Consider the following 24,736-nt stretch of genomic DNA (forward strand, 5'->3'; position numbering starts at 1 on the left):
GGAAGGAATCAGGGAAGGTGAAATAAAGGCAGATTAAACTTCGCCTTTAAATACCCCTAACTTGTACTTAAATGATATTATCTGGAATTTTAGCATTGCGCTGTCACAGGATCCGGCCCCTGAACTGCTGCTGGCTCCATTTTTCTTATTCTTCTGTTTCTTGCTGCAGATACATTTCTTGGAAAGCCTCCCAAATTCTACGTGGTGTTACCCGCCCCTGTGCTCCATGGGCTGTAGACATGAAAGGGATAAACGAAACGGGGGGATGGGAGGAAGAGAAGGGAGCAGGTGCATTAAAAAATAATAATGAGGGGCGGATGTGATTATATTCCGGCATTGTGAATTCCCCCCGCTGAGCCAGCCGGTGATGGAAGGTTCTATTATCAGAGGAGTCTGGCTCGTGCTGACTCACCATAGGATTCAATGGAGCCAAGTCACACAGCTGGGAGAGTGGCCCGGAGGCTGCTATCCATGGTGCTGAGATCACACAATGGGAATTCCCTTCTACACTTACACTGACATCCTCTGCCATCATCTTATCATCTACCTGACAAATCAGATCAGCAAAGAACAATCGTTTTCTTGTCTTCTGGTGTTTAGTCATTCTCTCCCAGATTAATGTTCCCTTCCTAAAAACTGAACTCCAGACAAAGATGAAAAAGAAATGGCCAATAAAAGATAAACAGGGTTATTCACTAATCTGCCCAAGGCAGTCGAGTGAATCGCCGAAGTGAAGTGAGCCGAACAATGTTCAGCTATTCACTTCTGGCTTGTACAGCTAAAATCAGCCAAACATCGGCTGCCTTGGGTCAGCCCAACATGCTCTGTATGTTCGGCCGAGCTAAAGTGCAGAAGGACTTCGAATCAGCCGATCCAACGTCTGGATCGGCTGAGCTGAAGCTCCGGTAGCTCACTCGCTGCCGTTTGCTACAAAGCATTGTCACCCTTTGACAGGAAGTGTCTGAATATGGATATTGGTGGAAGGAGCACCAGATGGTATTTAATGAAAGCTGCAGATTATTCAAATATTGACTTTGAAATGACATGTGAAAGCTTATATGAGATTTTAGTGATTGGGTTTAGGTCTACTTTGGAGGTCAGTCTGTCTGTCAGTCAAAAGTTCTTTATACTTCTCACAATTTTCCTTTTGTTTTTTTGGCTATTGCAGGGCAAGACGCTGACCCCAGATGGCATCCTTGGGGCATATTATGGGGACGAAGTGTCCTTGCGCCAATACCGCGCCTCCATGCGCCAGATCGTCAGTGCCAACGCCAACATGGATTTCCTTAACGGGACACGCAATGACCCCATACGTCACTTTGACTCTGAGCGGGTCAGACAGGGCAACAGCCTCTTGCTGCGGGCCAGGGAGGACCTGCTGAGCTACATAAGGGCCAAAGAATATGAAGGCGCAAGAGAGATACTTGGGCACATACTGCATGCCCTGCAGGTAATAACATCTTCCAATGGACAATAAAGAAATGGAACAAAGCAAGACTCAGCATGTAACAGGAGCACAATGTGACACAGACATCAGATGAAGGCTCCTCTAGTTACTTTGCGCCCTCTTGTGGACAGATATAGCATTGCGTTGGTTTAAAAGGTGCCCATCCTGGGTCTAAATTATTACTGAATTAGACAAAGGGAGTTATTCACAAAGCTGCCGAGTGAATAACCGAGCCGAAATGAACACAGCTGAGCGTCGTTCGGTTATTCACTTCAGCTCACTACGGCTGATTTCAGCCATACATCGGCTAAAATCAACCGAACATCGGCTGCCTTCGGTCAGTCAAACATGCTCTGCCCGATGGGGACAAGGGCTTCTACCACACAAGCCCTGGGGCATTGGTTGTGGGGGTGCGGGCAGGGGGGCTTATTCAGATGTGGTCCCCCCCCCTTGTGAATGAGTAAGAGGTACTTGTACCCCTACCCATTCACAAAAGGGTTAAAATAAATTGTAAATAAAAAGACCAGACTTTTGAAAAAGTCCTTTAATAAAAAAAATTAATTAGAAAAAATGGATCCACCGACGTAATCCTAAAGGTCAATCACGACGTCCCCGGCGACTCGACGAAATAAAAAATAAAACAAGAAAAAATAAATAGAAATAATAATCTAAAAAAAAAACAACGCCCGCCGACCCGTCTGCTGGTGACGAACTCACGCCGCAGAATGGCATTTTGATAGATGTCGGCAAAATATAAACAATTAGGCGGAGCTAGCAGAGACATCACCACCCAGCTTTTGTCTTTGATCGGTCGGCTTTGGCTGACCTTTCTCCCCGCTTCGGGTGTCACTACGACTCAGCTGAGCTGAAGAATATGGGTTCGGCTCGGCTGCTGTACGGGCTATAGTGAATAAGCGCATACAGCAGCCCTTCGGTTCAACTGAACCAAAGGGCTCCGGCAGCCGAAGCTGATCAGCTTCGGCTGATCCTTCGGCTCTTTTTTGAATAACCGCCAAAAAGTCTGCAAATGTAAAAACATAAACAAAGAAAATCACAAACTCAAAATGTATTACAAGAGTGTCCAGATATATTCATACAAGGGTTTGAATGATTGTAGCTCAGGTGATTACGTTTAATATATAGGGCAGTCTTAATTGCAGGAAGGTAGGAATTGCTGAAGTGAATATTTCACTTCACTTCCAAGTTATCCTTTCATGTTATCTCTCATGTCCTCTCTCTGTACTGTTCTTGCAGGACTTCTACAGTCATACCAACTGGGTGGAGCTGGGACACACAGACATCCATCCTGACCTGGCCACCCCGGGGAGAGACATCTCTTCTCTTGCTGGAGGTAATGGACATCATCTTACATCCCATCATTCTGTGACATCACTCTTATATTTAATTGATCAGAGTGTCAGAGGTGTCACTAACAGGGTTATTCTGAGCCCTTAGCGTCTCTTTTATGTCTTAGGTTCTCCAGCTGCGAGACTACACTGTCATAAATACTTACAGGGTTATTCACAAAAGGGTGAAGAGTTTGGAGAAGGAAAGAGAAGTGAACAATCTAGGACAACATCGCTGAACCGGAAAGTGAGCTGAATTGGAGAATTTTTCCTAATCAGCTATGTTGTCCTAGATTGTTCACTTCTCCCGCCTCCTCCAAACTCTTCACCCTTTTGTGAATAACCCTGTAAGTGTCCATTCCCTGCATGTCAATTATGCCAAAACCCATTCTCTTAAAATGTCAGCCCACCTACAATGAATATTTCAGTGTTTGGTAGATGCTGGAGAGTCAAACCACCACATGGCACCACCTTTCTTTTATATCTGAGGGACTCTATTGGTGAGACTTCTGTGCGGAGTTCCTGGGTCAGTACTGTGACCATTATGAGGGACACCATCATCCCTGTGGTTTTTTTTTTTTAAATTGTATTAATTTTATATTGAATAAAGTACAAAAGGAGGGGCTGAAAATCCTACAGGATTATTCACAAAAGGGTGAAGAGTTTGGAGAAGGCAGGAGAAGTGAACAATCTAGGACTCCTGGGTACAATGTTCTTGTTTTATTCTTGTCTATTTTTCCTTTTGTCGAGTGTCTCTCGAGCCATTTATGTCCCCCTGTCTCTCCCCTGTCTCTTCCGCTCTTACTAACCTCCACGTTTCCCCCTGTGACCTCTTTTTGTCTCTCTTCTCTGGTGCTCAGTCTCTGATCAGACCTGTACAGATTGCACTGATGTCTCTTGCCAGAATAACATTGTAGCAGCCATCCAAAAGAGACATCTCCTGACGTCTGGATACTACGGAGAGACACCAGAGAAGCCTCAAGGTAGGTTTTAAGTTTAGTTGTTAAAGTGTAACTTAACCCAAGAACAAAAATGTTATATGTTGCAGCGTACTAGACCTTAGATAAGGTGGCTGCATTCGTTTTCTGTTTTCGGGCTTTTTTCTCTATTTTCGCCTGTTGTTCTGTCGAAGGCTCTGACCCGTCGAGATCTTCGACTGCTGATGCCACGTTCGGTGACTTGCCAGTTAGAGCTTAAAGTGACATTAAACCCTCAGATTTTTTAACATAAACCAATACTGTAATGTGTGCCTTACTGTAATCCATGGTAGTTTCCCTTCTCTTTGCTGCTCTTCCTTTTAAATCCTAATGTCTTCTCAAGCTTGGGGAGAACTTCCCTTTGCAGCTGAGTGCCTCTTCCTGTAGTGCTGGCTCAGGTTGCAAACCTATACACAGACACCATGTATCCATTTCAGAGACAAGGCAGTCTGCAGCAAAACAGAAGTCCTGCCCAGCATGAGAAGAGATACAGATTTAAAAGGAAGAGCAGCAAAGAGAAGGGGAACAACCATGGATTACAGTAAGGCACACATTACAGTATTGTTTTATGTTAAAAAATCTGAGGGTTTAATGTCACTTTAAGACCACCTGCCGATACTGCGCGTGCACCAGCCCTACAACCACACCGCCACTTTCACTGCACGGCTACATAATCGCCGTCGAATTCTACAACCTCGCTCGTCACTGCACTTGCACGGCCCATCGAATTCTACAACCCCAATAATTTCCAATAATGTTCAGCTCCATCTAGTGGTCATAATCAGGTATTTTCCTAGATTGGGCCGAGGATCATAGAAAATAAATACTAATTTCCAATAATATTCAGCTCCATATAGCGGCCACAAATCTTTTTTCGGATAAACATATACAGCATGTATTTCAACTATGCATTTACTTGGTTGCCCGTAATTCTATTTTAATACCGACATCAAATAGTTTTATTGCATATTTGTCTATTAGCAGTACACAAGTAAACAGATATTTTATAAACAGTACAGTAAATTTACATTTTACTATGAGCCACTGAGAATCCTCAGTAGTAGAACCATTTGTCCTAATTGCCAGGGCCATGCATATCTCCATTTTGGATGGAGGCTGTTGTGTTGGTGTACCCACTGTATGGCTTGGAGACTCCAACAGTGAATTCTTCTTGTTGAAGCTTTCTGCTCTGTGTACTTGTCCATTCATGGTCATTAAAGGGCCTAGAAAGGAGCCTCATGTCAGGGTGCGATTCCCTCTCTGGTCTGGAGAAGACAGGGAATTAGGTGCAGAGATTTCACTGCCAGAAGAAGGTGGTTGGTGATTTTATCCACCAATCTCCACCCTAAAGTAGAGATTGCATACCTAGGAGTGGATGAATGAGTTTTGGGTGAGCTTGAGGTTTTGTATGTCTGTGAATTAACCACTTTAACCCTCCTTCCTTCTGCAACAGGAAAATGCAGTCACGGTGGACCCTTTGATTACAGCAAAGAGCTCAGTGCTAAAGGAGGGATCAACAAGGACACGGCCACGCCCCTGTTCTCTCCCCATCACTTCCTGCACGAGCGGGCGGCCAAGATTGCCCTGAAAGCCTCTATTAAATTTCTAAACGAGCTGAGAAGAGAAGTGACTGACAACAGTATGCTCAGGTGAGTGGGGTGGACTGTTCTGACACTGCTAAGCAAACAGTATATACCCAAAGTGGTTAAAAGCCAAATGCTGCATGTCGTTCTCATATTCCGGTGCTTTATGCTGGCAGAGCTGAGTAACAGCCACACCCCTCCTCACACCTGTATTGCAAAGAAGGGGAGGGGGAGTTTCTGATCAAAATCAAATTTTTTATAGAATAGGGAAAGGTTAAGACCTCTGACAATGTTGTTATTAGGGATGCACATATACCGATTTTTCTGTATTGAGTACTGATATTTTTTTCCGGTACTTACCGATACCGAATACCAATACCGGAAGTCCCATTAAGGAAGCTGAGCAGCGTGTAATGATTCGCTGTTCGGCTTCCTGATTAGCTGGGAAGCCGGCTCCATGCTCCCTCCTCACCAGGTGAGGAGGAAGCATGGAGCCGGCTTTCTGACCAATCAGAAAGCTGAAGGGGGGGGTAATGACTCGCTTAACACCGACCAATCAGGAAGCCGGGCGGCTAGTCATTACCCACCCTCTGGCTTCCTGATTAGCCGGAAGCCGGCTTCATGCTCCCTGGTGACGAGGGAGCATGGAGCTGCCTTCCCGACCAATCAGGAAGCTGGTGGCGTGTAATGACTCGCCACCTGGCTTCCTGATACTGTGAGTTCCGGTATCGGAACAAGCATCGGGAGTATTTGGGTGAGTACCCACCCAAATACTCGGTAACGGCACCGTTACCAATACTAGTATCGGTGCATCCCTAGTTGTTACAGTTGTGCTTTGCTGTCCTCCTAAGACCCTACCTCTTGTATGGACATCACGGGGACAGAAAATCTTCTCAATGGGTGTCACATGAAATGACCTAACCCTAATGTTTCCTCCACTCTATGAACTTATTGACTATTAAGACAAAATGATTGGATTGGTTATCAGCAGCCAGTAGGGTTTTGGGGTGGGGGAAGGTAAGTTGTTATCCGGGCACCTATAGCCCACCCATAGACCTGTTCTTGGCCACCTTAACGTTTTGAATGTTCCCATCCACTGAAGAGTGATCCCGCGCCTCCTATTACATTCTCCATAATTCAAATTAAAAAATCCAACAGGAAGCAAGGGAGTCCATCACAACGGCTGTGGCAGATCTGGGCACTAAAGGTTTGCAGATTTCACCACTTGAGTGTTGGAGAAACATAAGAGGCTGTTAGGTGGTTTGACCCTCCAGCATCTATAAAACTACAACGGCAGGTTTGGATAGAGTGATCCTTTAAATTTGATTGCAATCCCTTTGTTATCACAGACTGCTGGGTGTCTCTGCTTTCCCTGCACTGAGCTTTGTCCTGGACACCACTGGCAGTATGGGTGAGGAGATCACATCCGCTCGTCTTCAATCCCACCATATCATCCAGCGCCAACGTGGCACCCTGCTGCAACCTGACTACTACATCCTTGTGCCCTTCCATGACCCAGGTACATCAATCCATCCATCCATAAATCCATTACATCCATCTCATTGCCCCTGATACAGTTTTGTACATCAAGAAAAACCTTACATATGGCCCTGCATTAATACAAGTGAAATTTGTCAGCGTTTGCCCTGCATTCCATAGTCACGTGTATACAATTTATAATAGGATGAATGTACATCAGGTAAATGCCGCTACTGGTGGACAGCCATTGAATCGCACTTGCACCGGGCTCTTTGGCACTCCAGGTGATTAAGGGGGGTTTAAGCAAGGGTAGGGATTGTTAACAACCTACTTGTCCGCCATTTAGATTTATACCAAATATAGGCGATTACCGGTATGGCATAGGGAAGTCCTTAAAACTATGTCAGTGGCAGGAACTCCCTTAAATGGTGTTTGAGCAGTGAGGAAGGGTTTGACCTGTGCTTCTCCCTCTGAGCTCCCACTGTGCGTCACTTTTGGACCCCATTAGAGCCTAGAAGGAAATTACAGGTACAAAAAGATTTAATAATGTATTTTACACATGATAAACTGGTTAGGTATATGAGGTACCCCTAAAGACAGTTCACCAGGGAAAGTGACATCCTTCTATCTACCTATAGGGGCCTTTCCTGGGCAACACGGCTGCCAAAGAGCCCAGAGGGGGGGCCTTTCTTTTTTAGGGGAACCCCTCTCACAGCACAGTGCCATTGCTGAAGGGCAAGCAGACTGGTATCAGCATAGCAGGATAGCATAGTATTGTTATAAATTACATAGTTGATTTAAGATAAATTAGCATTTCTTTCTGAAGACTTGTTGAACGGTATAATCAGGCTCTTATATGTCTAGGCTTTGGCCCGGTACACAAGACAAGTGACCCAGATGAGTTCTTAAAAATTCTGGACAGCCTACAGGCTCTGGGAGGGGGAGATGAGCCAGAGATGTGTTTGTCGGCTCTTCAGGTATGTACTTCTTTTTAAGTTATCTCTCCTTTGTTTAGCTCTTGTTTTGTAGTGGTGGTTGTTAGTATTTATAAGGGAACAGTATTGGCTTGGGGTAAATTTTATTATTTTTTGAATGTTTATACTTTTTTTTTAACATTTTATTCACAACAAAGGATTCCCAGAGCACTACGACTATAGGGAGCGCAGCAATAGTTGTCTTTTTTTTCAGGCATGAGGACAGAGGACGGTACTGCTTTGACTCATTTACTTGTACATTTCAGCTTGAGCTAAAGAGCTCTGTACACAACTGGCTTTCTACCACAAAGGAGTCAAGGAAAATAGGCACAGCATGTGAAAAGAATGCTGTACAAGTTGTCTGTGTGTGTATATATGAAACCACTTTATATTTCCTTTAATTCTTTTATTCTCAGCTAGCCCTGATCAACACTCCCCCCTACTCCGAGATCTTCGTCTTCACGGACGCTTCCTCTAAGGACGCTCATCTCAGGAGCTCGGTGGAAGCTTTGATACAAGAGAAGAAGATCAAGGTGAACTGAAGGGGTTTAACGGTCAAATTCGGTCACCTGAATTCAGTGGCCGTAGATTGTTGTTAATTTTAATAATAAAGCTCAACTGTGGGTTTTTTTTGGCAGCGTGGCTACAATTCGTGTTTACTTAGCGGGTCACTGACCTGGAACAAGCTTGCAGACAGTGAAGTGTTGTGACAACTGATATGCACTGAGCAGTGATGAAACATTGAAGCTGCGGGAACATGGCAGCTGCAGAGAATCTATTTCTTTCTTGGCAGATTTACTTTGAAGCTGAGTTCCAGGCAGATAGAAAAGACAAAAATGAATGCAGCTCTGTATTCATAGTTACATAGTATTTGAGGTTGAATAAAGACACAGGTCCATCAAGTCCAACCTATTGCGTGTATGCATTTGATTCTACATGTGTATGAGTCCATGTGTGATCTTGTTCCTAACTGAACCTGTATCCCTGTATGTTACTGTCTCTGAGGAAATTGTCCAAATGCTTTATGAATGATTCCAGATTCTCAGCTGAAATCAATTCTTAGGCAGCGAGTTCCAGACTCTAACCGCTCTAACTGCGAAGAATCCCCTACGCCCCTTTTGCCGAAATCTCTTCTCCACCAATTTTAGGTGGTGGCCTCTAGTCTTTGTTTTGGAGTTTACCGTAACAAGTTTATTGCTGATGTTGCATCCCCATTTAACATCTTGTACATCAGAATCATATCCCCCTTTAATCTCCTCACTTCCAGCGTGAACATGTTTAGATTTAGTAACCGCGTCTCATAGCTTTGGTCCTCCATCCCCTTAATTAGTTTGGTTGCCCTTCTCTGCACTCTTTCCAGCTCAAGGAAATCCTTTAATATTGGACATTCATTAATATTGCGAAAACACTATTTTAGATTTAGTGCTCGCTGCTTATATAGTTGGAGGGAGCAAAATATATTTATATATAATTCATTAATACATCATATTTTTTTTAATGCAACCTAAAGCACCTAAGTATGACTTGGTATCGGCCTCATGCAGCCTCTGTGCAGCAGAGCTCAGACAGAGGTAGGGATGTATAGCACAGGGAGCCAATCAGTTGTGCTGCAGTGCATATGTGCTAACAAGGGACGTGCTTGAATTGGAGGAGTGAGCAGAGTGATGGATTGATGAGTTTATCAGTCTCCTGCTTCTCTTTTCACCGTCCAGTCACATGATGGGGGAGGGATGAGAGGTGTAAATCCATAGGGGTTAGTTTATAAAAATTCTGCCCAGGTGCCATTCACACAGCAGTCCTGCCATTAGAAGGAGTAGAAGAGCGTATGCTCCCCTGCTCCATCTAGTGGGGGGAATGCCGTGCGAACAGCATTCGCCCAGCGTACGGCTTGGCGGAATTTTCACAAATCAGCCCCAAACAGGATCAACATGACAGTCCGGCAACTAGCATTTGAATCCTGAGAAGTCAGCAACAGTAGGTTATATGTTTCTCTTAGAAAAGGTTTTAATATTTTTAAACAGTGAAAGCTTCAGTGATGATGAACAAAGTCCAGTAGCTCATAGCAATCAATCACATTTTAACTTAAGGAGTCAGAACCACAAGTGAATTGTGATTGGTTGATGTAGGGTTCTGCCCTTTGCAGCTGTCTTTTGTCTTGCTTTGCACGCCGGAAAGTGTGAATTTGTAATTCAGAGGTGAAAATTTGGACATAGACAAGGTTGGAATATTCTTTATGTCTTACAGGTGTCTTTCCTGATCACAGAGGACCCGTCACGGACTACATTAAAGAGGAGCAAGAGGGAAGTGTTAGACCCGGACAGATTTGACCTCTACACTGACCTTGCTTCTACTTCTGGGGGCCAAGTGGTCTTCACAACAAACAACGACATCAGAAAAGCTTCAGAGATCATCATGGATTCAGCCCACTTTGATGTGGTGAGGAAAGGTTTTTATGGGTTAGTAAGAGTGTGGAATGCTCGGTATAAAGTTAAACTTTGTCACCTCCAGGCACCAGCACTCCTACCTTTATACCCCTTATTGATGAGAGCTGTATTTATATTTTTCGGCAATAACTGCCATTACTTAACATGACGTAATAAAACATTCACTTTTTTAGGGATAAAAAAACCTTTCTTTGGCAAGATTTTGCAAAATTTATTTTTCCTATACACAAAAATATGTAAAATATTAAAATACATTTTTTGTGCTCTATTTTGATCAGTTTTAGTTTTTAAAAAAACATTTTTTTTCTATTAAAATTTTTTTATTAAAATTTGTTTTAACAATTTAAACCCATTAAAAAAATTAACAAACCTAAATGAAAGAAATTGAATAAATATTATTGGTAAAAAAAAAATCAGAGAAAAAATAATAGCTGAGGGGTGGAAGAAGTTTTTCCAGTTGGTTAGGGTTAACTAAGGGCTAATATGTAGTAAATAGAAAAACATTTTGGTACATTTTATTTAGAATTCATTTTTTTTATTTGTAAGGTTTCTCTGATGTCAAAGGTCACACATTTGCGCTACAGCAAATACAATGTAACAATATGTTGTTACAATATATTAATCAGTGACACTTGCAGACTAACAGCAAGTGTCATTGCTAATAATAATGACATGGGGAGAGGTTGCAGGGGGAGAGGAGCAGAATGTAGAAACATTGTTTTCGTTTTTTTAACATGTATCTCCTACTTTTAAAATCCTCAGGTGGTTAAAGGGCCTTTCTTGCACAAATATATTGTATTCTGATAACATGAAACACTCAGGATGAGTATGTCCGCCGCTGTAGTCTTCCTTGCTCAGGAGATATTGCAATCCGATGATCATTAGCTCCCAGTCCGCCCAGTCACTAGCCGAAACAAAGTGTAGGGAGAAACAAACTCATTTAAAGAAACTTTTTATTGAAAACAAGCACAGTATTGATACAGTTCTGGAGGTCTAAAAACATAACACAAACAAAACATCAAGCAAACAATCCCCTCCCCGGTGCCTTAGTGAAAGAATAGGGAGAGGGAAAACAAATAGGATGGGATTATCTCCTGACTGTCTAATGTAGAGTAATCTACTCATCTACACCTAGAGTCAGCTATGTTAATCCCATCATTAACACAATGAAACAAATGGACAAAAAGACTGTAACAAGTTCTATGGGAGTACAAAGAGAGCTAATGGGGGGTGGTGCTGACAGTCTTTTGATAAAGAGATTACCCAGTATAACATACTTAAACATAACCCAATAATCACACACACATAACCCATAAACTGATGTCCATGTCTTCACAAGTATATTCTTTAATTTCTTTTTTTATTCAAATGCCAATATATGTAATCTTGTCCCAAAACTAACTAATGGAGTATGGATCCCCGGTATAAGGGCATGTAACCTGACGTTGGACTCAACACCTCCACATATAGATAATTGTATCTGATTACATATAGAAGCCACCATGCACAAAAATGTACAATTACATTAGAAAATATATAAAATATAGGATTACATGCTTCAGCAATTGCAGCAGAGTTTAAATGTAAACAAAAGGTGATCGCTGTAAGCACCTCTGCAGTGTTATGGTTTGTCACAATCCCTGCCATTGTAACTTTCCAAGGACAGCTTTGTCTACAAATACATGAGAAGACAATTACTATCACTGAGTACTGTAGTAACATCTACTAGCCACCTACTGTTATCAGATTACTGTCATTTTCATGTAAGGGGGTTTTTGGGGTCTCAAAGCAAATGGGCAGCTACATTCCCAAAAAGTGCTGTAACACTATTTGCTGTGTGTGCATGCCCTTAACCTTCCTTGATATTATATTTCATTCATCCCTTGCACACAAACTGGCTTTAGATATACATGCACTTTAAGGGATAGGGTGAGAGTTTAGGTCAGACACATGCCAAAAGCCACACACATAGGGTCTGATGTATGAACCTTCCACCCAGCATAAAGCCGGGCGAATGCCGCTCACACGACATTACCTCCACTAGATGGCTCTGAGGCACAGAGGAAATTCCTATGCTCCTCGGCGCTATCTAGTGCTGGTAATGATGTGTGAACTGCATTCGCCCAACTTTATGCTGGCTGGAAGGTTCATACATCAGACCCATTTTCTTAGGGGGCTGTTCACGAAAGAGCCGAAGGATCCAGTCGAAACCGAAGGGCTGCTGTATGGGCTATTCATAATAGCCTGTACAGCAGCCGAGTGGCTCAGCTGAGCCGAAGGTATATGCTTTTGCTCGACTGAGCCAAAGTGACAGCCGATGTGTGGAGAAAGGTCGGCCGAAGCCGCTAGCTCCGCCTAATTGGTTTTCTTTTTTTTTATTATTTTTTTCTAAAAAATATTTTAATATTTTTTTAATTTTCCTATTTTATTACATTTTTAAAATAATTTTTCAACTTTTTTCCCCCCATTCATTTAACAGTTTTTTTGCTATTTTGCTCGCTACTTTAGAGGTACCGAGCAGAAGAGCCTAGCGGCTCGGCGGCAGTGGGCTATTCACTTACTGCAATTTGGCCCTTACGAGAATAGGGAAGTCCTTCTGCACTTCGGCTCAGCTGAACATACAGAGCATGTTTGGCTGACCCGAAGGCAGCCCGAGTACGGCTGATTTTAGCCGATGTATGGATGAAATCAGCCGTACAAGCCTGAAGTGAATAGCCAAACAGCGTTCGGCGCACTTCACTTCGGCTGGCCTATTCACTCGGCTGCCTTGGCAGCTTTGTGAATAACACCCTTAGTATCAGACTCCTGCAATCTCAAGGCAAAAGATTGAGGTTTAAAACCTTTTCTTTTTTGTGATGGTTGCAGCAAATCCTACAATAGCCTGGAGCTGGCACTGTCTTCCTGTGCAATGTCAAAATGATACATATAGAAAAAGTAAGAAAAAAAATATTTCATGGGTGGGTTTTATAATTATTTTATTATAATTTTTTGTAAATATATTATTTAATTTTTTTGACTGGAGCTGCTGGTTAATAATGCTGGTGTCTTTGCAATCCCACAGGTCACACTCCTATATAAACAAAGCTCTGAGAAAGGTGAACCTAACAACATATTTCTGGTGGATGAATTCATGTACAATGTCACCCTGTTTATAAACGGAGATGTTAAAAGAGTTCACATTTTGGACCCTGAAGGTAAGAATTAGCGGTCTATCTGTTCTTAATGAGTTTGTAATCTCTAACAATTACTTTTCCTTATTTCCTCCCACTCCATCTGTTAAAGAAAGCATTTTGTTATATACATAGTTACATAGTATTTGAGGTTGAATGAAGACATAAGTCCATCAAGTCCAACCTATTGCGTGTATGCATTATGTTTGAGCTGGTGTGTGTATGAGTCCATGTGTGATTTTGCTCTCAGCACTACCTGTACCGCTGTATGATATGGTCTCCAAGGAAATCGTCCAAGAGTTTCTTGAATGATTCTACACCCTTAGCGGAAATCACTGCCTGTGTGCTGAAATTTTTTCTCCACCAATTTTAGATGGTGGCCTCTAGTCTTTGTTATTGGGTTAACCGTAAAGAGTTTGTTAATAATGTTGCTGTCACCATTGAACAGTTTATACAAGAAAATCATGTCCCCCCTTAATCTCCTTACTTCCAAAGAGAACATATTTAATTTTAACAGCCTTGTTTCATAGCTCAGGTCCTCCATCCCCTTAATGAGTTTGGTTGCCCTCCGCTGGACCCTTTCCAGCTCAAGGACATCTTTTCTGAGTACTGGTGACCAAAACTGGACCGCATACCGTTATCTGTTCAACAAATGCAACCCCCCCCCAAAAAAAAATAAATACACTAGTTTATCCTTACTAGAAATACTAGATTTCTAAATACTAGAAATCTTGTGAGCTAATAACTTCCTGTGCTCTCTGACAACTGTTATCAGTCACATTGTTCCCAGCTATCTTTGTGTATGGAGTTGAAGGGAGTGTTCTGCAGACACGTTTCCTGTCCAAGAGTGACAACGCTGTTCCTCCATAGATAAAATACTGCAAATGAATGCTGTGACCCCAGAACAGGAAGTGTGTTATTGTCAGGATCACCCTAGAACAGGAAGTGTGTTATTGTCAGGATCACCCTAGAACAGGAAGTGTGTTATTGTCAGGATCCCCCTAGAACAGGAAGTGTGTTATTGTCACGATCACCCTAAAACAGGAAGTGTGTTGTCAGGATAGCCAGTGAAAATAAAGGAAAATGAAAACGAATGCAATCACCACAATTAAGACAAGTACACTGGAAAATTCTTAGGGTTATTCTTAGGGTTAGATACACTTTAAATACAATGGGGGGAATTTATCAAAACTGGAGCAGAGAGAATCTGGAGCAGTTGCCCATGGCAACCAATCAGCATCTCTCTACAGTTTTCTCAGGTGAGATTTGAAAATGAGAGGGAGATGCTGATTGGTTGCAGTGCAAATCTGCTCCAGTTTTGATAAATCCCCCCAGTGTATGTCGTAAGCAGCTGTCCTTCCGTACACATACTTCTCAAAAGTGATGAGCTGGAGCTTTGGGCAAACCAAATTCACCTGAGTTTGCTGTTTCTAGTGTTAGTAAACAAACCAGCCATGGATCCTGGGTGGCGTCATTGACCAAATGTGGCCATTCCCATATCCGTTCAATGACCTCACCTTAAGCTCATCCCTATTTTTTTTAATAGAAATCTATACGTCAAACCGAAAGAGGGATGACTGAGGAGGAAAGAGGGACAGAGGGGTTGGGTTCAAAATGAAGATCAGTGGCAGCTGTGAGCTACATTTTCAGCAATATTACAGCCAGGCTTCTCTTTTTCCTTCTAGGCCACAAACATCGAGGCCACCGAGCAGCTCATGGCAAATTCACTCGCATGTTTCTTCAAGATCCTTTGAAAGTGGGCAACTGGAGCATTGCCATGGAAACATTCGGGCCCCACAGCATACGTGTACAAGGTGAGGAGACGTCATTTGGTAAAGCGAGACTTGACCCAACAATTTAATGTCTCCCAAAATGCCAGCTATCAATTGCGCTTACTTTAGCTTTCAACCAAACGTTCAAGCCCTCAAATGGCTGGTGTCATTGCTGATCACATGTGCAGCACCTTGGCAATAGAGGCCAAGATGGCGCCTTCCTTGGTGGTTAAGGGTAAGACGTTGTAGTTCCACAAACAAACAAACAAACATGAGAGCGGATGAACACAGTGTGCCGGACTGAGGTGTGATCAGTGTATTGCATTGTAGCTTTTCCTTTGCATTTATTACCTTCAAATATTTAGTGTGACAATAAATAAATAAATCCAGAACTTGTTCATATTCTATGTTGTACTTAGGACTCTGATGACATGTATACATTTGTATTCCCTCTCCTAAGGTCGCAGCTCCTTGGACTTTCTCTATTATTTCGGCACCCCCGTTAACGGGTCTCACCCTGGACTCTACCAACTCGACAACCAACCGGTGACAGGTAGGCAATGTTGCATTGACTGAGATGAATTTTGGCATGACCAGTTAAAGGTACTTTAACGTTTTCCATATAAAACTAGAAGTTGGAATTGACAATCTCTTCCACATTTAAATGCAGGCCAAGCTGGCCAGCAAAGTGATGGTGATAGAGGTTGGGATGAACCTTGTAACAGTGACATGTAACAGAATAGTAATCACTCTCTGGTCACTCATGTAGCAGTGAAGTAACAGAATAATAATCACTCTCTTGTCACTCATGTAGCACTCTCTTGTCACTCATGTAGCAGTCAAGTAACAGAATAATAATCACTCTCTGGTCACTCATGTGGCAGTCATGTAACAGAATAATAATCACTCTCTGGTCACTCATGTAGCAGTCAAGTAACAGAATAATAATCACTCTCTGGTCACTCATGAAGCAGTCATCCACAGTCAGGACTGTCCCTATAATGAGGTAGCCTGAAACAGTTGCCTCAGGCGGCATCCCACTGGGTTACTTGGGGGCGGGGCATGCCTGCCGCCCCCTTTCCGACCGGACCATCCCAGGTTGCTAACAGCTCTTCGCAACCTGTGATGCTCTGGCTGGCACCCCAGGCAGCTCCTGGCAACCAGTAAGGTCAGTGAGCTGGGTAGGATGCTGGACAGAGGTACCATGCACCCCCCCAAATCCCCCGGCCTCAGGTGTGTAAAATTTTAGGGATGCCCCTGCCTACAGTCATGGTTTAAACCCAACTTCGGACAATTTTTTTTATTTGGATAGACAATGGAAGTACTTCTGTCAATGTTTTATTACTGTCTGTAACCCCATTGTAGAGATTTCACCTTACTTCCTGTACCTATGACAGCAGGACAAAAGATGATGTCACTGGCATAGGAAGTCACGGAGAGTAACAGTAACCTGACAAAGCTTCTAACCCTTCTATGCTTTTCTGAAAAATTGATTTGTTGCAGCCTGCCAACAACTTCTTCTCTCCAGACAGGAAGCGAGAGGAAATCTCTCAAACGGGGACACACACCATAAGAAAAAGCTGACATGGTTCTTATTCTTTTCTGCTTTTTCCAAAACTGAAAATGTTCTGCTTTTGGATTTCATTTTTTATACTGTTGCTGCAACTGCTCAAACAGCAGGACGTCAATAATGTATACTGGGGAGAATTGATCAAAATTGAAGAAGACATATTCTGGAGCAGGTGCTCACAGTAACCAATCAGCTTCTATCTTTAGTTTGCTTCGTTAAGATTTGAACATGAAAGAAATAAGCTGATTGGTTGCCATGGGCATCTATTCCAGATTTAGCCTGCTGCAGTTTTGATTCATTCCCCTCATTGTGTCTTCTCTGTGTCACCCTCAGGTGTCCCGGCAGTCCTGGTAGTTGATGTTATTGGCCTCCCAGAATCTGCAAACCTGACCCACGTTAACCTGACCCCAGCCAACGGGATGATGCTAACGGTGGAACTGGAATCGTCCAATAAGAAAGGGATTCTGGTGGCGCAGGTTGGGGAGATCCCCACTGGGGAATTTAGCCTCGGCGTGAGTGGTACAGATGGCAAAGGGCATGAGGTGAAACGTGAGGCTCCACAGCATCTAAGATCAGCAGAATGCACGCTGGAGGTGAGTGCCCAGTTATTGTAAATGCCAGTAAACTTTGTGTAAGCTTTGCTTCATCAGACCTATCAATGGCCTTCAAGATGAACTCCGGGATATGCAAATGTTTTCTGTATAGAAGAGCCATGTGTATTCTTCCTGGAATCTTGGTGAGCTTTGTGTGTTTCTTCCAGATCTGTGCAGTAATCCAGTGTGAGACTTGGAGCCTTCCCGTAATGAAGACCGGAAGCTGCTTTCTCTCTTTGTGTTGAACATACATACAATATATACAAATGGCGTAGGGGTCCCTTTATCAATGATTTCACCCAAGATCCACACAACTTTCACCCAAGTGTTACACCATTTTCCATCTAAGATTTAATTAGAAATATATGTGAATCTTGGGTAAAAACATTGCTAAATAGCACCCTACATATATTACATTTAAGAAAATCATTATATTTTTTGTAGCAGCACTTGAAGGTGACAATTTTTGTGTGATAGATGATTGAGTGAAATCTGCCAGTGCTAACCGGGTGAATAACAAGCTCTGTTTTTGCAGATGTCCTGTCCTGTTCCCCCGACACCGGGGAATTCACAGATAATGCTAGTGAAGATCACCAACCATGGATCGTCTCATCACTACTGTGTGACTGTGAATAGATCACCTTATGATATCTTCAGTGACTTCACTAGGACTAGGTGAGCAGGGGGGAAGCTTAGTGTCAGGAAAAAGTCATGTCATAAACTCAATGGGTATTGAGCGTAAGGGCTCGTTCACACTGGCCACATGGTAAAACATGGTATGTCCACTGGGTGGCAGCGGTGAGCCAAGGTGACATATTGTTACAACGCAAAGCACTGTTTCCTTTTAAAAACTTTATTTGGAGTGTACAAAGTGTGTACATTCATGACTTTACGTTGCGGTGACCTCTAGCATCATCAAGTATATCCGCATTTTACTTCAGCCAACCGCATCGCACATCACATGCACATTGTGGTATGAACAGGGCACATAGACAACAGTGGTATTCTGTAAGGGTCATTCACAAAGCTGCCTCAGGCAGCTAGTGAATAACCGAGCCGAAGTGAACAGAGCCAAACGCTGTTCGGCTATTCACTTTAGCTCACTACGGCTGATTTCAGCCGTACATCGGCTGAAATTACCCGTACAGCGGCTTGCTTCGGCTGGCTTTGGTTCAGCCGAACATGCTGAGCCGAAGCGCAACAGGAGTTTGACTCAGCCAATCCAACATCTGCGTCGGCTGAGCCAAAGCTCCGGCAGCTCATTTGCTGCCATTCGCCCCTATTCACATAGGGGCTGAACAGCAGTGAGTGAATAGCCGAATGCAGCTGAGCGGCATTCGGCTCAGCTATTCTGCTCTGTACCTCCGTGGTACCGGGCAGAATAGGAAATCAATGAAAAAAGTAAAAAAAAAGAGTTTACAAAAGTTTGTAAAAAATGTAAATAAATATTAGATTTAAAAAAAAAAAAAGATTATTGAAAAAGAAAAAAAAAAAACAATTGGGCGGAGCTAGCGGTGACAGCTAGCTCCGCCCAGCTGTTTCCTATTGGCCGGGACCTGCTAGAGTCTTCTAGCAGGTCCTGGCCAATGACTAACAACTCGGTGGAGCTGGCAGTGATATCACGGCCAGCTCTGCCCAGTTGTCATTGTAACCTGGGGACGCTGATCTGTCATTGCAACTGGGCGGAGCCAGCCATGAGATCATGGCTGGCTCCGTCCAGCTGTTAATTGTGAGGCGTTCACCCGGCACCGGGTGTCACTTCGACTGAACCGAAGGGCTCCGGAGGCCGAAGCTAGCGGAAGGATCAGTCAGAGCTATGGCTGATCCTTCGGCTAGCTTTGTGAATAACCCTCTATGTGTCCTAGAGGTAACTGGCGATGGTCCAGTGCGGAAAACCCCCAGTCACCACTATATCTGTGAACGGGCCCTAAAGCACAATTATTCATAGCAAGCATGCTGTGTACATTTTTTTATAATTTTATTTTTGGCATGATCGGTTTGGAAGAAAAAAAATTCTGTTCTGGCAGGTAACAAACCTAAAGACACTGATGGTCAACTTGTGAGGTATAGTGGTCCTCAAGTGCTACCCCTGACATTACAAAGGCGCTGCACACAATATTCCAAGTATATAAGCCTATAGAAGTCTATCAGAGACTGTGGACATGCTGTAGGTCTGGTTAAAGGCTGGAGACATGCTGCAGGAGATAGTTGGAAACTGGGAACATGTTCCCTAAGACTGCTAGAGATTACTACCATCACAGCTGCTTGACAAATCAATGATCCCACAATGGAATGCTAGGGTCAGGGGACCACACAACAAGCACCAAAAGGCCATGCGTATTCAAGCATAGCTTGTCTAACCTTGAATAATCAGGTTATGAGATGGTCCTGCCCCTAGCCCTATGTCCTCAATACAGTTCTGATTCTTAGGGGATCCTATTACATAATAAAAATGACATTGATGTCGTGGCCATACAGATCAGAAAGTTGGTGTCAAGCAATCACGCCAGTGGCAATTTGCTAAATTTGTTTTGTGGAGGAGGAAAAGGAGAGTGCTTACTCTGGAAGGTAATACCGTACCAGACTGTTTGCAATACTCATGGACACCACTAGAGGGCGACTCACCCAGAATCTAGCTATCTGGACACACAGGCAGATATAAATTTGGCATACCGTCTGGCTTACTAAGGGGTCTATTTATAAACTATCCGTAGGGTAGTAGTTTGTAATGTGCTATATATATATGCCAAAACTAATGCTTTTTAGTTACAAGGCAATGTATTTTCATTTTTTTGTTCATGTAATACCATATTATGGCCACTAGATGGCGATGAGGAACATAGACATTACGGTAGATACTTTTTTTTCCCCATGCTCCTTTAGCTTCCTATCGCAAGTATAGTGTATTATTACAACAACACACAGCATTCCAATTGGGAAAAAATATATATTAAGAGCATTCGTTTTTGGCATTATTATCCCAAAATGAATGTTCACAGATATTCGCAGGGTCAAGGGCCCTACGAGTTGTTTATAAATGGACCCCCAAGTGTTCCAAAGTCTTTTTTTCTTGTCTTTTCTGCCCCAACGTTCATTTCTCTTTCTGTGTTTTTCCCTTTGCAGGGTAGACATGAACTCCAGTGATTCAGAAGTGCTAAATATAAATATTAGTAGTCCTAACAGTGTGGCACCTGGTACGGTGATGACATGGATGGCGGAGGCCAAAGAGTGTGAGAGCAATATACCAGCCTGCTTCACCCATCTCTCTCTGGTGATTGCTGACAAAGTTAAGGTTGGTGCAGTCTGCTACTACACATGATTAGTAATTACAGGACAGTCTGACAGCATTTTGAGAGAGTCAGGAAGGGTAATAAATCTGACAGTTGTTACTGCTCCCTACTGCCCCATTGGGGAGGTTACCCTCACTTCTATTCTAGGGACAATGTGTAATGGAACAGCAGGTATTGAAAACATATAACAAAACATTTGCAATTGTATATTTAACAGTAAGGTTACCAGATTTTCAAAATGAAATCTGGGGACATCCTACTGACCAAGTCCACTTTTAACCGCTCCCCGATTTGTAGCCACACCTACAAAATTACAACCCCCTACTGTTAACATGCTCTCAAACAATTAGTCACAGATTTTATGAAGCTAGAAGCAGACATTCAAGGTATAAAGACAAAATGCTTAGGGTATCCTGAATAGATTAATGAAGTGGCGTACTAGGTGTGCCGTGAAAAATTGAGGATGTAGCAAAATTGCAGTAACAGTGGGAGGGGCCTAAAGGAGTATAGTAAAATACAACCTGAGCCTATCTTGCTCTGGGTCAAGAGTGCAGGAGTGCATAGTGCAGGGGTCAGGAGTAAATAATGCATAGAGTGCAGGGGTCAGAATTAAGGAGAGTGCAGGGGTCAGTAGTTTATAACGCACAGATTGCCGGGGTCAGAAGTGCATATTGAATAAAGTACAGGGGTCAGGCGTGCATAATGGTCAGGAGTTACTAGTAAGAACAGGGTGCAGGGGTGAGGAATAATAAGTATAAGTATAATATAGAGTGCAGGGGTCAGAAGTAAGTAACACACAGAGTAAAGTAAAATACAGAGTGCAGGGGTTTAGGAATAAGTAATTCATAGATTTGAAGGGGTGCAAGTGGGCAGTTTTGGACACCAAATGATGAGTTGTCCCCAACATATATAAATAGAAAGAAGGTATTCCTTGGTTTCCTTTGTATCTTACTTGCTTACTAGTTATTTCTTTTCACTTAGGTGTCTCCTAGACATACCCCACCTGTGTGCCCTCAGCCGTCTTACTCTGGCTCCTGCCCTGAATCTCTGCTACCCAGCCGTTGCAAGGACCATCAATGGAATGCTCATCTTCTTGTGTTTGATGCTGATGGCATTAAGTCTGTTCAGATCCTCAATGGCTCTGGCTCTGCCTCCCATGGACCAGATGGAAAATATGAATATGTTCATCTCACATCCAATTGCTGCACACCCCAAGCTGAACTCCTCCTAACAAATTATAGAGATGTGGCTTGGCATTGCTTCTTTCAGGCACCCACTGCTGACATTAAGACTGACTCAGGACAACTGTACTATTTATTAACATTAATACCAATTGTAGTTGTACTTGTACTAGGTGTGTATTTAATGTGCAGGAACAAGGATCGTAAAGCAGAAGAAAGACCCCAAAACCAGGCAGAGGGTATACCTCTAAAAGACCCCTGATTATTTAGGAATGCCAACTGTTTTGTCCTTGATCAGGGCCGTATGCAAAACAGACCAGGACCTAAGGTGGTGACATCCACCAAGGGGGGCAGCACCATCAAAGTGGCCTAGATGGGTTTACAGCCTGGTCTTTCCTCATGGCCTTTGATCATTATGAAGGACATAAGCACAAGAGATCAGAAGAGAAGCACATTCGCATAGGAATCCAGTTCCGTTGATGATTCCTTCAGGATGATGGCACTTGTCATGTAGTACAAAAATGATGCACATTATGACACGCGTAGTAAAAGCCTGATATTTTCCCTTGCAGAAAAATTACTAATGTTAAGGGAGGGTTGGGTGGAGGATTTACAATTGGTGTCAGAGAAGACTGTCTGTGCTACACTGCTTTGTTCTTGTTTGCCATGTTGGTTATAGGTTTAAAAGAAAGCCCTGAGATCTTAAGGAATGCTGAATTACAATCTACTTGCTTAGGAGAGCATTACATCAGAATACAACATTATAAAGCATTCAGAGAGAACTTCCTGTGTATCATAGATAAGCATGCATATAGAGAACTAACATTGCACTACACTGCCATCTACAGTTTAAAAGACATATTGCAGTCAGTAATACAATCAGTACATGTCAGTATATGCTGTTGCAGTTCCAGCTTGCCATAGGTGGTTCTTTCTGAGCCAGCAGAAGTTCAACTTCCATTATTCCTAGTGGAGTTTGCTTTGTTACTGAACAAAATGCTGCTGAAGCTCAATAGCTAGAAATGGAGCAGCGACAGACCAATATATTGCTGGTCCCTGCAGTGAGGTAATAAATGTTGAACAATAGCAGTTCTGTCACTGGTGTAACATAGGCCTGGGGGTTTGATAATGATTTGGGGGACAACTGTAATGGACTTTTGTGCCAAAAATATTTTAGTTGTTTAAAGCAGTGATTCTCAACCTGTGTAACCTCTGGACCCACATTTGTCCTCGGTCATTAAGTCGTGACCCAAGTCGTACTGCAATAGAACGCACGGCAGTGTGGGCTGCTGTGCTGGGAAGGAGCTCCATCCATATGTGCATTGCTTGTACAGCTCCCATGTGCACCTGTAGAGTAGCTGGGAGCCAGAATGTGATGTCACTCCAGTCCAGGCACCTCTACAGGACACGCAAAGGAACAATGCACGTATGGATGAAGCTACCTCGCGGCCATATCCCCAGCCCACCCCACCTCAAGTCGACACTTGGCTCCTGGCAGCATATTTTGAATGGCTGCTCAGTGTAAGAATGGTCAGTGCTGCGTCTGGGTGGGGTAGGCTGAGTAGCCCCTCACCTAGAAAAGTGAAAGGCATATGGCGACCCACTGAACATGGGGTCGCAACCCACTTTTGGGTCACGACCCACCAGTTGAGAACCAAGGGTTTAAAGGATAATTGCACTTTCAAATAAAGTGCATTTATCCCTTTGTGCCACCCCGTCCATAAGTACTTCAGCCTCCTCAGATTCATACTTACCTTAATCCCACAACCCCTCTTGTTTACATTCTTTCGTTACTTAAGATTTCTCAGCTTAAAAACATGAGAAGGACAGACACACGTTGCTGGAGAAGGTCTGCGGTGCGCTAAGTGGCTGTAGTTACATTGTGCTAAATATTTGGCATGGTTTAAAGGAGCACAGGAGCATAGAGTCTAAAGCTACTCACACTAAACACTGTGCACATATCTTGCAGTGCTTGTGCCCACAAAATATGCCATAATTACTGTGCCACATGGGAAAGTCTCACATACAAGCAAAAACATCAGCACAAAGGAGCATTTACAAAAATTAAACTCTTACATTACATATGCTTTGGTTCATACAAAATACAGACTACTATCACTTTGTCTGACCCCGCCTTAAAGATAAACTTCATTAATACAGTTGGGAGAATACTTAGCAATATAGCACTATACACTGCAGTAATGTACATATTAATGGAGAGAGAGCAGTGGTCAGGAGTATGTAAAGTACAACATAGTGGGTAGTGGCAGTAAATAATCCCCCAATGATTGGAGCTCAATGGTAGTAACTAAAACCCCTCCCCACCAATTAATTGGTGATCAGCCCTGCACTGGCTTCCAATTGCCCAAAGGATACAATTCTAAAGATTAACAACGACTTACAAAGCCATCCACAACTCTGACCCTGGCTATATCTCAAACCTTGCCTCAAAGTATCACCCTAACCGTCCCCGCTCTTCCAAAGACCTCCTGCTTTCCAGCTCCCTCGTCAACTCCTCCCATGCTCACCTACAGGACTTCTCTAGAGTCTCTCCCATCCTCTGGAACTCTTTACCCCAACCTGCCAGACCATCTCCCACTCTGACTGCCTTTAGGTGATCCCTTAAGACTCATCTCTTCAGGGAAGCCTATCCCACCTCAAACTAACCACTCAACCATCACGTTCTCAAACAATTCATCCCCACACAGCTCCCTCCTCATGTATCACTTATCCCTCCCTTTTAGATTGTAAGCCCTCAGGGCAGGGCCCTCCTTACCATCTTGTCTTGAATTGTACTGTGATTGTAATGTCTTCCTTATATTGTAAAGCGCTGCGTAAACGGTTGACGCTATATAATAATAATAATCGGTGACAGTAGACAATATGCCCCCCCCCCCCCCAAAATTTGTG

General features: G+C 43.2%; 1 protein-coding gene across 1 annotated transcript in view; it reads left to right on the top strand.

Moving 5' to 3' along the window:
• Nucleotides 1-22,199, top strand: part of VWA7 (von Willebrand factor A domain containing 7) — a 32,365-nt gene extending 10,166 nt beyond the window's left edge. The window contains exons 3-17 of the mRNA XM_018560628.1: nt 1,169-1,450; nt 2,702-2,798; nt 3,654-3,776; nt 5,224-5,419; nt 6,703-6,872; nt 7,697-7,809; nt 8,223-8,339; nt 10,051-10,242; nt 13,312-13,444; nt 15,106-15,234; nt 15,653-15,745; nt 17,096-17,355; nt 17,891-18,030; nt 20,479-20,647; nt 22,125-22,199. Of these exons, the coding sequence (XP_018416130.1) occupies nt 1,169-1,450; nt 2,702-2,798; nt 3,654-3,776; nt 5,224-5,419; nt 6,703-6,872; nt 7,697-7,809; nt 8,223-8,339; nt 10,051-10,242; nt 13,312-13,444; nt 15,106-15,234; nt 15,653-15,745; nt 17,096-17,355; nt 17,891-18,030; nt 20,479-20,647; nt 22,125-22,199 (2,289 nt within the window). The remainder of the gene's footprint in view (nt 1-1,168; nt 1,451-2,701; nt 2,799-3,653; nt 3,777-5,223; nt 5,420-6,702; nt 6,873-7,696; nt 7,810-8,222; nt 8,340-10,050; nt 10,243-13,311; nt 13,445-15,105; nt 15,235-15,652; nt 15,746-17,095; nt 17,356-17,890; nt 18,031-20,478; nt 20,648-22,124) is intronic.
• The last annotated feature ends 2,537 nt before the right edge of the window (nt 22,200-24,736 follow it).

The sequence above is a fragment of the Nanorana parkeri genome, unplaced genomic scaffold (assembly GCF_000935625.1).
Source record: "Nanorana parkeri isolate BGI_ZX_2015 unplaced genomic scaffold, ASM93562v1 scaffold470, whole genome shotgun sequence".
Lineage (NCBI taxonomy): Eukaryota > Metazoa > Chordata > Amphibia > Anura > Dicroglossidae > Nanorana > Nanorana parkeri.